This window comes from Cydia splendana, chromosome 3 (assembly GCF_910591565.1).
Source record: "Cydia splendana chromosome 3, ilCydSple1.2, whole genome shotgun sequence".
Lineage (NCBI taxonomy): Eukaryota > Metazoa > Arthropoda > Insecta > Lepidoptera > Tortricidae > Cydia > Cydia splendana.
In genome coordinates this window covers 10,809,741-10,824,412 of record NC_085962.1, presented here as the reverse complement: position 1 = coordinate 10,824,412, position 14,672 = coordinate 10,809,741, and the positions used below count along the sequence as shown (strand labels likewise).

The following is a 14,672-nucleotide window of genomic DNA, read 5'->3' as shown; positions in this document are numbered from 1 at the left end:
TATGTAACTTACTTCAGGAACATAGTTTTTTAGGCGGCTAAACTTAAAACTTCTCTATCGTAAAGTTGCTCATTTCACAACATTATTTTCAAAAAAATCATATCTCTGTAACTACGCAACCTAGAAGGTTGATCTTTTGTGTTATCGATAGCTTATTTATTGTAGATTACTGGGGTATGCATAACTCCATACCCGCCATAAGGTACCTTTGACCGTGGGACGTCACAAGTATGCAAACTAAACAAGAGCTATGGCTTAAAACAAGCTCCACTAATGTGGAATATCAAGTTTACAGAGTTCTTAACAAAGATGGGGTTTAAGCAAATGAAACTTGATCAATGCATCTTTGTCATGGAAGGTGAAAGGAAAATTATCCTTGCAGTATATGTCGATGACGGATTAGTACTCGGAGAAAGAGAAGAAGATCTATTGCATATAATAGATACAATTCAAAAATCCTTCGAACTAAGAATTTTAGATGAAGTAACGAATTATATTGGTTTGGATATAAAGCAAGATAAAAAAAGGATTAATTTTTTTCAGAAAACATATAGTCAGAAAATCATTAAAAAATTCAATCTTGAAAATGCAAAAGAGTGTAGATGCCCAACGATTATGATAGAAGAACATCCATCCGTTAAAGTTGATACAAAGTCTCATGGGCTTTACCGCGAGATGATAGGGTCATTGTTATACCTCTCGAATAAAACGCGACCAGACATTCGTTTTCAAGTAGGTTATTGTTCGAGGCATCAAAATTCTCCAAATTTAAATGATTTGAACAATGCTAAAACAATTTTGCGATTCCTTAAAGGTTAAGCAGAAAAAGGGATTCACTTTAGTGAAGATGATAAAGTTCTCAAAGGTTATTGTGATTCGGATTTTGCGGGAGATCCAGACACTAGACGCAGCACTTCTGGTTTTGTGATTTGGCTGAATGGTGGACCAGTGGCATGGAGCTCAAGAAAACAATCAGTAGTCGCATTAAGTAGTACAGAAGCAGAATTTATAGCAGCAGCAGAATGTTGTAAGGAACTACTGTTCGTAAGGGATCTGATCTGTGAGATAACTAAAGAAAAACTTGAAGTTGAGATGAGAGTCGATAATCAATCTGCGATTTGGCTTATGAAGAAAGGAATCATGGGAAAAAGAAGCAAACATATGGACGTAAAATACTATTATCTAAAGGAAAAAATCGACGAGAATCAGAGGGGCTACCGCCAAAACCGAAATTCGTCAATTGCGGGGATCTTACTCTTTTACTCCAATGAAGGCGTAATTAGAGTGACAGAGAAAAATGCCCGCAATTGACGATTTTCGGTATTGGCGGTAGCCCTACAGATTACAGTAAAATACTGTCAAACTGGATCACAGCTGGCTGATATACTAACGAAAAGTTTACCAGCTGTAAAATTTGAAAAAATGTCAACGAAGATTAGTGTTTTAATGATAATGTGAGCTATTGAGTGTAGACAATGTAGTATAAGTGCGGGCTAAAGTGAACGTTAATAATTATTTCGAATAAATGTCGGGGTTTTTCTTTTATAGTATATCGTAGTATGTAAGTTTTTTATAGGGTGTGTAAACTTTTATATTATAATACAGAAATATGTACTTATTGAAAGAAAACTCGAGGATCAAGGATTCTAGAAACAAAGTGTATTCAAAATTGAAGGGGTGCTTAATAATGATTCATTTAAGGGGGTGTAAGTGTAGTAAATGTAACTGAATCATTATTTAACCTCATCCATCACCAGTAAAGAAGAAGAGTTACATTCACTTTAATAGGTACATTTCACATGGTTTCTGAAAAATATCCTTGAGGTTTTGTTTCTAAGTCTGTATTTTAATATTTTATAATTTATATTAGAATTGTTATTGTAGATTATTAGTGATGTTGAAAAGTTGAGTCGGTGAATAAAGGTTTTATTATATATATGATTAGTGTTGAAGCATCGAGTGGAAGGATAGAGCTCTTATTATATATATATGATTAGTGTTGAAGAGTCGAGTGGAAGAATAGAGCTTTTATTATAGGTATATGATTAATGTTGATGAGACGAGTGGGAAAATAAAACGTTTATTATAGATGATTAGTGGTGACGTATCGAGTGGAGGAATAATAGATTACTTATCTTGTTGAATGGGAATTTACTTTATTTTATTTGTTGAATGAAGATTAAATGTATGTAATATGAGGGAAATATACAGGATGTGTTATGTTTTTTCTGGTTTTTGTATTTGAAATTATTTGTTGGAATATTGTTTTGACTAAAGAATAGTGCTGTAAATTAATGCTTCAAGCAGAGTCGATTGAGGGGGTGTGTTGGTATGAAGAGGATGTATATGCAATCGACACTGGCTTGACACGTTTAATTTGAATATAGAAGCTCAAGTTTGAATGATGTTTAAAACAAACTTGAGAATATCAAAATGACACTACTTCCACCAGCCGTCATAACAAGTCCTGTATCTAATGTTGTAAATTAAATAATAAATATGTATTAACAAACTAAAAGTGCCTTCAAGTATTTCTAATAAACCTCCAAAGACCTCCTGTAACGTTTTACACTTAGATATGAGTGTATAAAAAAATTCATGGGTCTTTCTTAAGTTCTGGTTTCCTCGGAAAGCAGTATCGTCAAGCGGACGCAAAAAGACGGCCGTCTTTACGGTGACGACATGTAGAAAGTTCCACAGCGTCATAACACACCGTCAGCCACCAAGGTCAAACGAAACGTATCCAGGAGAGAAAATGGACAACCTTGATTTAGCTTTAATAATTTACTTGAAGGATGAACTGTCATCAGAAGAAAAAATAATCGTAGTGCGGAAGATCATTTATCTCGCGGTACAAAAGGTGCATTTAAGATTTTAGTAAATATTACTTCAGCGCTATCAAATAAAACGTTCACGAAACTATCGACACCATAATTGCAAATGGCGGCACCACTTATTGACGTTACGGTGTCAGTCACCGCCCTCTAGGAAACCACGCCATTTGGTTTACATAGACAACGTTCTAGTGACGTCTATCACCGCTGTATTACGGCCGCTATATGACGGCACCGCTTTCCTAGGAAACGAGAACTTTAGTACCAACTAAACCTTCAACTCACTACTCGCTACTATGCCGTCAGCTTGGCTTGATGCTTTTTGTAATTCAGGGATAGGATAGGAGGCCTGTAATTAGTCCAAATTACTCCAAATCCACCACATATCTTTTTTTATTTATTTTATTTAAGCATTACTGTTACCTTATGTAGGTAAAGTAAACTTAATAAATATTGCCAAAGAACAATAAATGAAGTTAGACCACGATAAGTCTGCAGCGATTTTGATAGCCTTGATATCTATTAGCCAATACAGTAAACGATTCTCCAAACTATACATTTACAATCGGAATTGTAAATGTATAGTTTGGCTGACGAGTAAGATAAAGTTAGATTAAGATAACTCTGCTACGATTTTGACAGCACAGACTGTGCAGTAAGTTATTTGTGTTGCTTTCCTCGAAAAAGTGTGCAACAACACAAATAAGGATAAAACAACATTATCAAATTTAAATCATTTGCAAACTCCCTCGTTCTCCGCATTCGCAAATGAATACCTGTGGCCTATTTTATAAAGCTACAAGTTACAATTTACAAGCGGAAGTCTCGTTCTAACACATAGGGTTAGAAAGAGACTTCCGCTTGTAAATTGTAACTTGTAGCTTTATAAAATAGGCCACTGATAGCCGAATGACTAGATTTACATTTTTGTGTTTGCACGAAACTTCATACATATGTCTGTACTGTCTGTAGCTCGAATAAGAAAATTACAAGCTCAATAATCTTAATTTATTTATTTATTTAAAATTTTAAGTCAGGCAACAAGGCCCATATTACAAATACCTTACAGACTAACATACATATATTTTATAAACTTAAAAACTAAACACTATTTATGCGACAAAACGGCGTGGCTCCGTTGAATCGGCTGTTCTTGTGTCGGATTCGGCAGTTTGCCCCGGAACCTCCGAAACACGACACCTTTCGGCCAGAAGTCGGCGCACTCGATGGTCTCCTGCAGCGGTCGCGGCACGCGCACCACAAAAGAGTTGAAGTGCACGTAGTGGCGCGATCGAAGCTGGAACACCCTCAGCGAGTAACCGGTCTTCTGGTGTACGTACTCCACCACTTCAGCAGCCGTGGCGGTGTAATGCAGGCACGACACATATAGCGCCTTACTCGGTGTAGCAACCCGCAAGCCAGAGTTAGCCGGTTCGGCGGTACCACACTGAGTCTTACGAGGCGCCGTGCGCGCCTTCTTCTTTCTTGATACCAGTGTGAAATCCTCCTCATCCACATCGGCAACAGGGAGCTTCTCCTTGGGAGCCGCTCGCTCTTCAGTACCCTTTACGGGTACATTAACCCGATTAATGAATATCTCATAAAACTGCACATACAAAACCACTGAGGTCTCAAAATGTACATAGTACTTACATACAAAAAGTAGGTTCCATTGTAAGGAAAAGAAAATGTATGCTTGTAATTAGCAAGAGTTTGAAAAAGTCATATTATAAAGTTTTTAGAATGTAGAAACTCAATATTTGAATTATGTCCCACATAATTATAATTTATCGATAAATTAATCATAATACGGTGCTTCACTATTACTACAATGTGTCAAACTTCAATGCTACCAAACTACCAACTTTAAATTATATGTCTTTTTTTAACAATTATGGCCTGGATGCGAGTCCTACCATGAGTTGTTTTTCATTTTCATTAAGTAACAGACATCAATCACAAATTAATTCTAGCATCCACAAAATAAAACGCTTTTTACAGTGCAGCTCGCTCATACTTATTATATTAGATAATATTATAAGTAATTCGTATTCAACATTTTATAAACCATAAATAAATCTTTGTTTAATATTGTTGCCGCGTATGTTTTTCTCTGCGCAAGTTGGAGTTGTTTGGTTGGCATCTGTCGCGTCGACGTCATCGCTGGCGGACATTTTTGTTCCGACATTTTGACATTTATCGCCTCCCGGCCAGAGCTTTTATATTGGAGGAATTTTGCCTATCTGCAATTCATCATGGATGAAGAATACGACGCAATTGTACTCGGCACTGGTTTGAAGGAATGCATTCTAAGTGGGATGCTTTCCGTGTCCGGCAAGAAGGTATTGCACATTGATCGAAACAAGTACTATGGAGGTGAATCCGCGTCAATTACCCCGTTAGAGGAATTGTTCTCAAAGTTCAACGCACCGGCACCGGATGAAACCTACGGTCGAGGTCGTGATTGGAATGTGGACTTGATTCCTAAGTTCTTGATGGCCAACGGGCTGCTAGTCAAGCTGCTCATTCACACGGGCGTCACCCGCTACTTGGAGTTCAAGTCAGTGGAAGGAAGCTACGTGTACAAAGGTGGTAAGATCTCCAAAGTACCCGTGGATCAAAAAGAGGCGCTCGCCTCTGACCTAATGGGTATGTTTGAGAAACGTCGTTTCCGCAACTTCCTCATTTATGTCCAAGACTTCCAGGAGGAAGACGCCAAGACGTGGAAAGACTTCGACCCCAGCCAGGCTAACATGCAGTCTCTGTATGAAAAGTTCGGCCTCGACAGAAACACCCAGGACTTTACTGGTCACGCCCTGGCCCTGTTCTTGGATGATGATTACCTCCAGCGGCCGGCCATAGAGACAATACGCCGCATCAAGCTATACTCGGATTCCCTTGCTCGGTATGGCAAGTCTCCCTACTTGTACCCCATGTATGGCCTTGGTGAGCTCCCCCAAGGCTTTGCCCGTCTTTCAGCCATTTATGGAGGCACATACATGTTAGACAAACCTATTGATGAGATTGTACTTGGAGAAGGTGGAAAAGTGGTAGGTGTCCGGTCTGGAAATGAGATCGCTAAGTGCAAGCAGGTGTATTGTGACCCCAGTTATGTTCTTGATAGAGTCCGCAAGAAGGCTCAGGTGATCCGTTGCATCTGCCTGTTAGATCACCCTATTGCTAATACCAAGGATGCTTTGTCCACCCAGATTATTATCCCTCAGAAGCAAGTGGGTAGGAATTCTGACATCTACGTGTCCCTGGTGTCTTACACCCACCAGGTGGCAGCCAAGGGGTGGTTTATTGCGATGGTGTCTACAACTGTTGAAACTAATGATCCCGAGTCTGAAATCAAGCCTGGTTTGGACCTTCTTGGAGCCATCAGACAGAAGTTTGTGTCTGTTTCCGACTATTATGAGCCTACAGATGATGGTAGTCAGAGCCAAATTTTTATATCAGAGTCTTATGATGCTACATCCCACTTTGATTCTACCTGTGTAGATGTGCTCAAAATTTACAAGCGCGGTACAGGGGAAGACTTTGATTTCTCTAAGGTGAAGGTAGAGCTTGGCGAGGAGGATCAGTGAGGGGATAGGTTGTATTATGTACATTTACACTGCTTGTTAACTATCGTATTTGTTTATGAACTGCTCTGGCAGCAATGTAATGTTCATTAGGGTGTTTTGGGTAAAGATTTATAAAGAGCTTTGATGTATTTGCAGTAGAAGTATATGTGCAATTCCCATTAAGTGGTCAGCATCTTCATTATTTTATTTACCAAAAATTTTTTCAAAAATATAAGATTGTTATACAAAGCATTTTATTCAGTTTTAAGATTGCTTTTATTATTAATTTAAGAATAAAAATGTGAGTGATCTGCACAAGTGAAGTGATAGGATTATCTCTAAAGCCGTGTTTTTCAAACTGGGTCGCGACCCCCTGGGGGGTCGAAGCCTGTGCCAGCCTTAAAAAAATACATAAGCGAAAGATTTTGTTCATACTAAGGGGGTCGTGTCATGAAAAAGTTTGAAAAACACTGCTCCAAAGGAATGCATTCCATTGTGGTACATTAATTTGATCCTGTAACCATATCATATTGTAATGTCAAAATTATGAATGCTCATTATACCTATATATGTCCTGTGTAAGATCATGAATAAAGTTTCATTATATAAGGCATTTTGTTTTATTATTTCAATAATAGCATTTACAAGTAATAAATATCACAAAATATTTCACCTATTCAGGTACACGAAAATTAAGAGCAGAAGTAGTCAAGTCGCGTGTATATTTGAGGCAGTACACATTGTCATTTCTACAACCAATGAAAACATAATCCCCATAAACTGCAGGTGATGAAAAGACTTCGCCAGGTAGCATGTAATCTGTCTCCATGCTCCCATTACGAGAGTCTATGACGCAAATCCTCCCATTACTGGAAACGGCAACTATGTGGTCCCCAATACCACAGGGAGTGGAGTACACTTGGGAATTCATCTGCGCCTTCCAATGCAAGCTCGGCTGGAAGTTCTTTATGTTGATGCTGTAGACATTTTCGTCGTGGCATCCGAACACGATCTGCCATTTCAAGTGCTCTGTTTCTTTTATATAAAGTGACGAGAAAATATTTCCTTTTGCGCCTTGATATTTCCATATCTGCAAGAACAAGTTTTTCTGTTTTATGATTACGAAAACTAGGTACTTATGTAATACCTGTGAACGATAGTCTATCTAGGCAGTCAGCAACAGAAGTTGTTAAGCAGGCGAGGTGTATTGAACTAAACAATTGTTTGTGTGTGCATGAGCAAGTCAACTTGAACACCTTACCTGCTTAGTTTTGCTGCTGACAGTGCTGACTGGATATTAAAAATACAGCGAAAATAGACTACAATAGTTATTTGTATTACAAGGGGGCAGGGGGTTAAAGCTCTTGTTAAAAGGTATACCTCTATCTATTCCATCTTCCACCTTACGTATTGTATTACATTGCCCAATTCGCCCACCTCAGCGAAACTAACTTTCCTCGGATCACTATCGCATTGTCGAGCTGAGCTCGTGGACCGAGCCAGCCATAATATTCTACAGACATTGCAACAAATTGCTTGCGATTTTAGTTAATTTCTGGCATAAGTAGGAGCTACGAATTCAATTGATCGATCAAAATGCCGCGTTGTAACGCAAATCGCATGCGATTATCGGTGACGTTAGGAGAGGCCATCACATTCTCACCTTGATCCCCTTTTCCACCGTGCGGCAGTGTATCTCGCCGCCCACCTCCGCGAACACCACGTACTTGTCCCCGTCGTACAGCGCCGGGCTCGCGAACACGGGACTTCCCAGCGAACCGCGCCACACCACGGCGTTCGTATCTGTGTGAACGCATGCGCAGACCCCAGATAGCGTACCCACGAGAACGAACTGGTTCTTAGCGAGCACCAAGTCCGCCGATATCCCCGCCTCGGTTATTATGGTGATGGTCTGTTTGATGCTACCCGTCTGTAATTCAACGAGATGGCAAAATTTTAGTATGCCTACAGTCGTTGTGTGTTATCACACCTGCTAGAGCGCTAATAACATAACTAGGTACCTACTACAGCCTACTACAGTCGTCATGGCTTAATAATGTAAAGTCTTTAAAACTACCTACAATGAAATAGTCGGTTTTAACTCCACAACTGCTTAACCGCAAATATTTGTTGTCTCCCTTTGTGTGACACAATGTGTTTGGTACATATCGCCTGACAGATGATAGGTAAGTATATATTCCTTACTTATACGATTATGTACTCTTCTAGGCACAACATAAGGTTCACTTTATTATTGTAACATTTGTAACAATCGAGTAACCTACTCATAATCATACGATTATTTTTATCATTACTATGTGCAAGTTTTGTACGATAAATGCGAATCGCAATTTTTTTGACGGTGGACGATGTTATTAAAATTGTATTATCTGAAATAGATACATAGAATTCTCTTTATTGGCACACCTCAGTAAAAGATACAGCTCAAAGAAAACAATTGATTAAGGATAGAGGCAAAATTAGCACCAGTGTAAGTCAAATGTGAACTTTGTGACATTGTACCTAAGCTTCCTATTTTGCTGCACCCTTTCCAGGGTCCATGTTACCTAAGGAATACCTAGTATGCAAATAAAGGTCTGTCTATCTCTAACAGGCGGTATTATCGCTAAAGAGCGATCTCTTCCAGACAACCTTTGGGCAGCGGAAACAAAACAATAAAAAAATAGTAAAGTAATCAAGTAATTAAATAATAGTAGAGGATCCGAAGTAAGATCGAAACCAAATATTATTGAAAAAAAAAGTGGACAAAAAAAAATTATATGTGATCTACTTTCGACCACAAGCTCATTGAATAGGATACTACGATGTGAGCTACAGCTAAGCGATTTACGACGTTTGATGATGATGGGATACCCTTTATCATACTGAGTCCTTAAAACCCTTAGATCATTATAGGAAGCCACCTTGATTTTTGGTACGGTGGGGATGAAAGGCCAAGGGTGATTTGTCCCATACAATGATAAATTTATGAAAGCACCTGTTTAGTAGGTTTCTGCATTTTAGAGTTGGGCTTGGTTCCCCTTCCTAAATCAATCTGTGAGTCAAAAGGAGCAACTCTCCAAAAGGAAATTCCATCGTCATCATTTGCCACATAATTAATTAAGTGTACACCACGGCCACGGACTATAAAATATCGTCATATGAATTTAAAAAAGTATAACGCCTAATGTTTACATCGTAGCAAATTCAACCCACCGTGACATTAATGCATCGTATGTTTCCATCGTAGGCAGCGACGTATACGAATCCATTACAGGCCACAGCTTTACTTTTGATCATAGATGCGAGGTTGATCCTCCACATTTCCTTGCATTCCTCGAGGGTGAAGCATACCAGCGTGCCGTCGTAGGCGCCGAGGACGCCCAGCGGCGGCATGGGCTCCTGGTGGTAGCACAAAACGGAGGCTTCAACACGCGAATTTATTTGTATCTGCCCTTGTAGTATGCCCGTCACAGAGTCAGCTACTATGATTTTGCCGGAGTGGCTGCCGACTGCTACGAACATTTGGCTGGAAAAGACAAGAGAGATTAGTGGTTTGACCAAGAAACTTATGTAACGAACATTACATAGTAACTAGTAACGTGTATAATACAAACAGCAACACCCTTAACTGACCACATCGGTGGACCTTATGCCTTTTATAATAAGGTTTACGAACAGTCAGTTAACATCGCTCGATGGTATGTTACTACCACCTATTGGAGGAGATATCTTGTACTAATTACGGGTAAAACATTTGTTGTATCTAGACTTGGTTTGTGTAGGTACTATAGCCACTATGGTACTAGTTACAACAAAATTTAGTTATACAATATTAATACGAATAATGGCGGTTAAAAGCTTAACAATTGTAAATACCAGCCCATAACCATGCATAACAAAAATTATAGTATGTTAAGTATGTATATAATAACCTTTATATATAAATTAATTAACGCACTCTAGCCTTAAAAGTGTATCTCATGTAAGTGATTTTTTTAAATTCTTAATGAGATAATAAATGTCTTAAACCATAAATATGTATTTTAACATCTTACTGTCCAGTCAGAAACAAAGACGGCGTTGCATCGACACACTTGCCGGTGTCGTGGGTCCACAGCACAATGAAGTCATCCACCTGTGAGCGGCACACACGAGCGCTTTTGGAGGTCTCGGTCTGCGGTCTAGGTCGTTTGACTTTTCTACTAGAAACCTTTTTATTTATTTTAAATTCGTTGTTACACAATTCCAATATCTCATCGATTGATTTATTATGTGATAGCAAAAGCGGCAGAATGAATTTACTTAGCTTTGGATAACTTAAAGACATTCTATTACACATTGAGACTGCAAGAAACGACGTTCCACCTATTGAAAAGAAATCTTTGTTTTTAATAGAATCATAACTAAAGTTCTTGCTAAATGTTCCATTCAGTTCCGTCAAGAATATAGATTTTACTCCAGGTAATAATTCTGATGAGAGTGATGAGTTTTCATACATTCTGGAGAGGATTAATTTTGAAACTTTTCCGTGTGGGTTAATGGGAAGGTTGTCTACGCGTACGATTTTGTCTGGCCAATGCTTGTCGTCCAGTTTGCATTTAAGGAAGTCAGAGAGCTCCCGACTATTAAATGTCTCTGAGGAGAAGTAAACTACTACCAGCATAGGTTTGGGAAGCCATAGGCAGGAGCACGTCTTAACTCGTGGACACAACATGATGGTGGATTCAATTAATTGTAAATTTACTTTGTTGCCAAATCTCTTTATGACGTCATCTTTTCGGCCTCTGTAGTACATGGTGCCATGCTTTACTTCTGCTAAATCACCTGTGTCAATTTTTAAGGGATTTTCTCTTTTATATTTATTTAATATAACGCACCGTCTTGTATTACTCACTGTAAATTAAAAAAAAATAGATTAGTTCCCTGTATACAAATTTCAAATATGTATGCAGGGGTTCCTAGCTAATTCTGACTGTACAAAAGGTAGTAAGATCGTAAATGTTTTGGAATATTAATTTAAATACAATGGCTGGCTTCAACATATGTTGTAAATATACTTATGATTTGACGTAAGGATAAAAATAAGAGATATAAAGAAAAAATATAGGTCATAGCAAAAAAAAAGTCCCAATGACACTATCCAACAAACAAGTATTCCTATAATTAATTTATTTCAACATAAATAATAAACATTATAATCTCTGGACTATTCAGATCAGAGTAAATCGACTCTAAGATATATCAGTAGGCTATTGAGTGAAACAAATGTATCAAATACACTATTGGATGAAAAACCAAACAATACCTAGTTTTATTTCTGACAGATGGTGACACACTCTCTACAAACAGGCCCCCACAATAAGCAATATTTAACTCTAAGATAGCTCAAGGGCAGCATCAGTCTAACTAGAGAGCTGGGAGTAGAGGTGGCACTGGACTTTAAATATAGCTTGCTATTAGTAATAATATCTGGGAGACCGAGCTTTGCTCGGATAACATGTAAAAACTCAAAAATGTGCGTTTTCCCAGAGATAAGACTTAGCTAGATCGATTAACGATCGACGGAGCATACATGGTCGCGATCCTCAGCAATGAGGGACCGAGGAAGAAGAAGAAGAAGAAGATTTATCACCCCCGAAAACCCTCATATAGCAAATAAACAAGAATTTATCGTTTAAAGGTATTACATAGATTAGTTATTATTATTATTACTCACCTAGTATAACTTCACCAACTCTGTTGGCCCTTTCAATGGGCTCAACTATAATTTGTGTCTCTGACAGACAATTACCAAGTGGAACCTCCCTATCAGTCCGGACTTTCTCAAGGTCTAATTCTGCTACACTAGCCCAGCAGGACATTTCAGTTACTCCATACAGGGTGAATATTCTAGTCTTATTGTTCTTGTCTTTAAGTTCCTTCAACCTTTTGATTCCATTCAGTGGTTCTCCCCCTAAAGCTAGTATTTTAAGTGTTGAATTTGCACTCAAAATTTTGTTTTTGATATCAGCATTGGAGTATTGAAAGAATTTAGAAGGTGTGGTTTGCCAGACAGTTATAGAGTTTTCCTTGTTTGGAGGGAATATAACATCTGATTTTTCTGGTGCAATGAGAAGTGAAGCACCATTCACGCAAGCTAGGAGTATCTCAATCATGGAAGGGTCAAAGGTGAGTGGTGTGGAGAAGTAAATGATGTCATCTTCGGTTATGTTAAACATTCTGGTGAGGTCATCGACATTAGGCTGTATGCTCTGAACTGGGACTTGTATGTGCTTGGGTCGTCCAGTGCTACCAGAAGTCTGTGCAATAAAGGAATGTTCTGCCACAAAGGAATTGCTTTGTGAACTATGCTCTTGGTTAAATAAATCCACAACCATGTCAAACACCTCAATAGTCTTATCTGGCTTTTTGCCAAATAGCTCTGACGTTGAGCCTGTTTCTGCATCATTGATGATGATAAAAATTGTGATTTTGACATTTTGAATTACACTATCAATATCCTGCTTAGGATCAAGAAACATAAATGTTGTACAGCATTTGTGGGCTCTAAAACAAACAATTATTAATATAAAATACATACCATAGTAAATAGATGCTTACATTGAAATCTATTGTAAAATCAAATTATCTAAAGCTAAGCAGATTAGTAATTTAAGTAATTTTATACTATATTGAAAGGATAATTCTAAAATACTCTTATAGTATTTCAAGCACTGCCCAGTCTGACCACTGCAGTAAAGGCACTACTGTTTGAATAAATTAAAATCTGTCTAAAATATAAACAAAAACTTGATCAGTTAAATTATATAAATTATAAAACATATGTAAACACGAAAATAGATCTCAATGTGGCCAGTAAACTCATCATAGGGCTTTAGGCACAGAATGGACGACTATAGTTGAAAGTGTTGAAACAGATTTTCTGGAAATACCTATTTAATAAATAATCACTAAAAAAAACAGTACTCTGACATAGCTTTCCAGGTAAGACTATGGTTTATTACCAGTGATCGTTAATTTTCCAGCAATTTTGGTGCAGCATTGTTGGTTAAAAGCATCTGTATGCCCTACTCTAGGTGGAATAGATAATTAGGGTTAATAACAGTAATATTAACCTTAACCAATACTCTCCCTAGAAAAAAATCCTTTATTTTTACTATGTGCTGCACCAAAATTGCTGGAAAATTAACGATCACTGTTTATTACTTACGCGGCTACAACGCATGGGATTAGAATGTTCCTCTTCGATATAAGGCCGATTACCCCTCTCTTGTTTTGAAATTGTTGAATATTCTGGGAAATACATTCGCACACGCCGTACAGCTCTGAGTACGAGTATTTCTTGTACACGCCCTCCTTGTACAGAGTCACGGCAACCCTGGATGGAGTCTTGGCACAAGTTCGTACAAAAACATCGTAATATCCGCGCTTATGTTTCATTTGTTTACTTATACGATACGACTAGTTTACCCTAAGTCTGAGCGCACAAAGTAATTTATTCGGAGTAGTACATTATCTAAGCATGAGATAAATGTATACATCTTTCATCTTCCATAATAATAAAAAGGTGCTATTTTTGTTTAGAAAGCGCGGAGAAGAAAACAGTAAACCAGATTTAATTTTGTAGCTGTCTGCTGTCAGTGTCAGTACTCTCTGGTACTGTCACTACTGTCAGTGTCATTTGTGTTTTTTTTTTTTATCCTGGCATAAGGCTCTACCATGGAGTTATAAGAAGGAGTGAACTGTCACTTTTTTTGTCATACTAAATTGAACCTTATCACAGAGCCAGAAAGACGTTCGTACCAGTACAGAGAAAACGGTCCACTTGAGATAGCCAAGGTGGGCCGCGGTGTCTCACTCGCACATGTTGCCAATGTTAAAAATATACCATTGTGGTAGTATTTATATCAATATACTACTGAAATTAAATACCTTCTTATAATATTCAGAGTACGGTTCTGATATCTTTTAAGAAATTTGTAAATAATTATGATGTCAATATTATTAACTGATTTAACCAAGCACGTGCACAACAATAAAAAACACTAATTTTGATATGGTAGACATCGTAGTAGTAACTTTGAATATTAATTGGTATCCCTAACCTGATGACATATTTTCAAAACACGTGAATCATGGACCTATATAATAGGGACAAGACATATTGTTCTATACGTACAATTGCTTATAGAAATAGCACCCATTTTGACGGCACACACATAAATATATATCTGTCTCGTTTTTACTCAGCACTGTAACCCCTAGCAAA

At 37.9% G+C, this 14,672-nt stretch overlaps 2 protein-coding genes across 2 annotated transcripts; one reads left to right on the top strand and one right to left on the bottom strand.

Moving 5' to 3' along the window:
- Positions 1-4,951: 4,951 nt before the first annotated feature.
- On the top strand, positions 4,952-7,013 carry LOC134806532 (rab GDP dissociation inhibitor alpha). Its single transcript, XM_063779829.1, has one exon. It carries the CDS (start codon positions 5,090-5,092, stop codon positions 6,419-6,421), a length of 1,332 nt encoding a protein of 443 aa, XP_063635899.1. The 5' UTR covers positions 4,952-5,089; the 3' UTR covers positions 6,422-7,013.
- Positions 6,588-14,006, bottom strand: LOC134806531 (beta-alanine-activating enzyme). The gene is made up of 6 exons (XM_063779828.1): positions 13,614-14,006; positions 12,120-12,949; positions 10,459-11,296; positions 9,617-9,929; positions 8,064-8,330; positions 6,588-7,490 (listed from the first exon to the last, which is right to left on the bottom strand). Exons 1-6 carry the CDS (start codon positions 13,841-13,843, stop codon positions 7,074-7,076), a joined length of 2,895 nt encoding a protein of 964 aa, XP_063635898.1. The 5' UTR covers positions 13,844-14,006; the 3' UTR covers positions 6,588-7,073.
- Positions 14,007-14,672: the final 666 nt, after the last annotated feature.

What these genes read in the sequence shown, in the direction of transcription:
- LOC134806532 (XM_063779829.1), top strand. Translation starts at nt 5,090, where the DNA reads ATGGATGAAGAATACGACGCAATTGTACTCGGCACTGGTTTGAAGGAA.
- LOC134806531 (XM_063779828.1), bottom strand. Translation starts at nt 13,843, where the DNA reads ATGAAACATAAGCGCGGATATTACGATGTTTTTGTACGAACTTGTGCC. An exon ending in ATCCCATGCGTTGTAGCCGC is followed by an intron (nt 12,950 to 13,613) that starts GTAAGTAATAAA and finishes TGTTTGTTTTAG; the next exon opens with AGCCCACAAATGCTGTACAA. An exon ending in TACGATGCATTAATGTCACG is followed by an intron (nt 8,331 to 9,616) that starts GTGGGTTGAATT and finishes GTTGAATTACAG; the next exon opens with ACGGGTAGCATCAAACAGAC.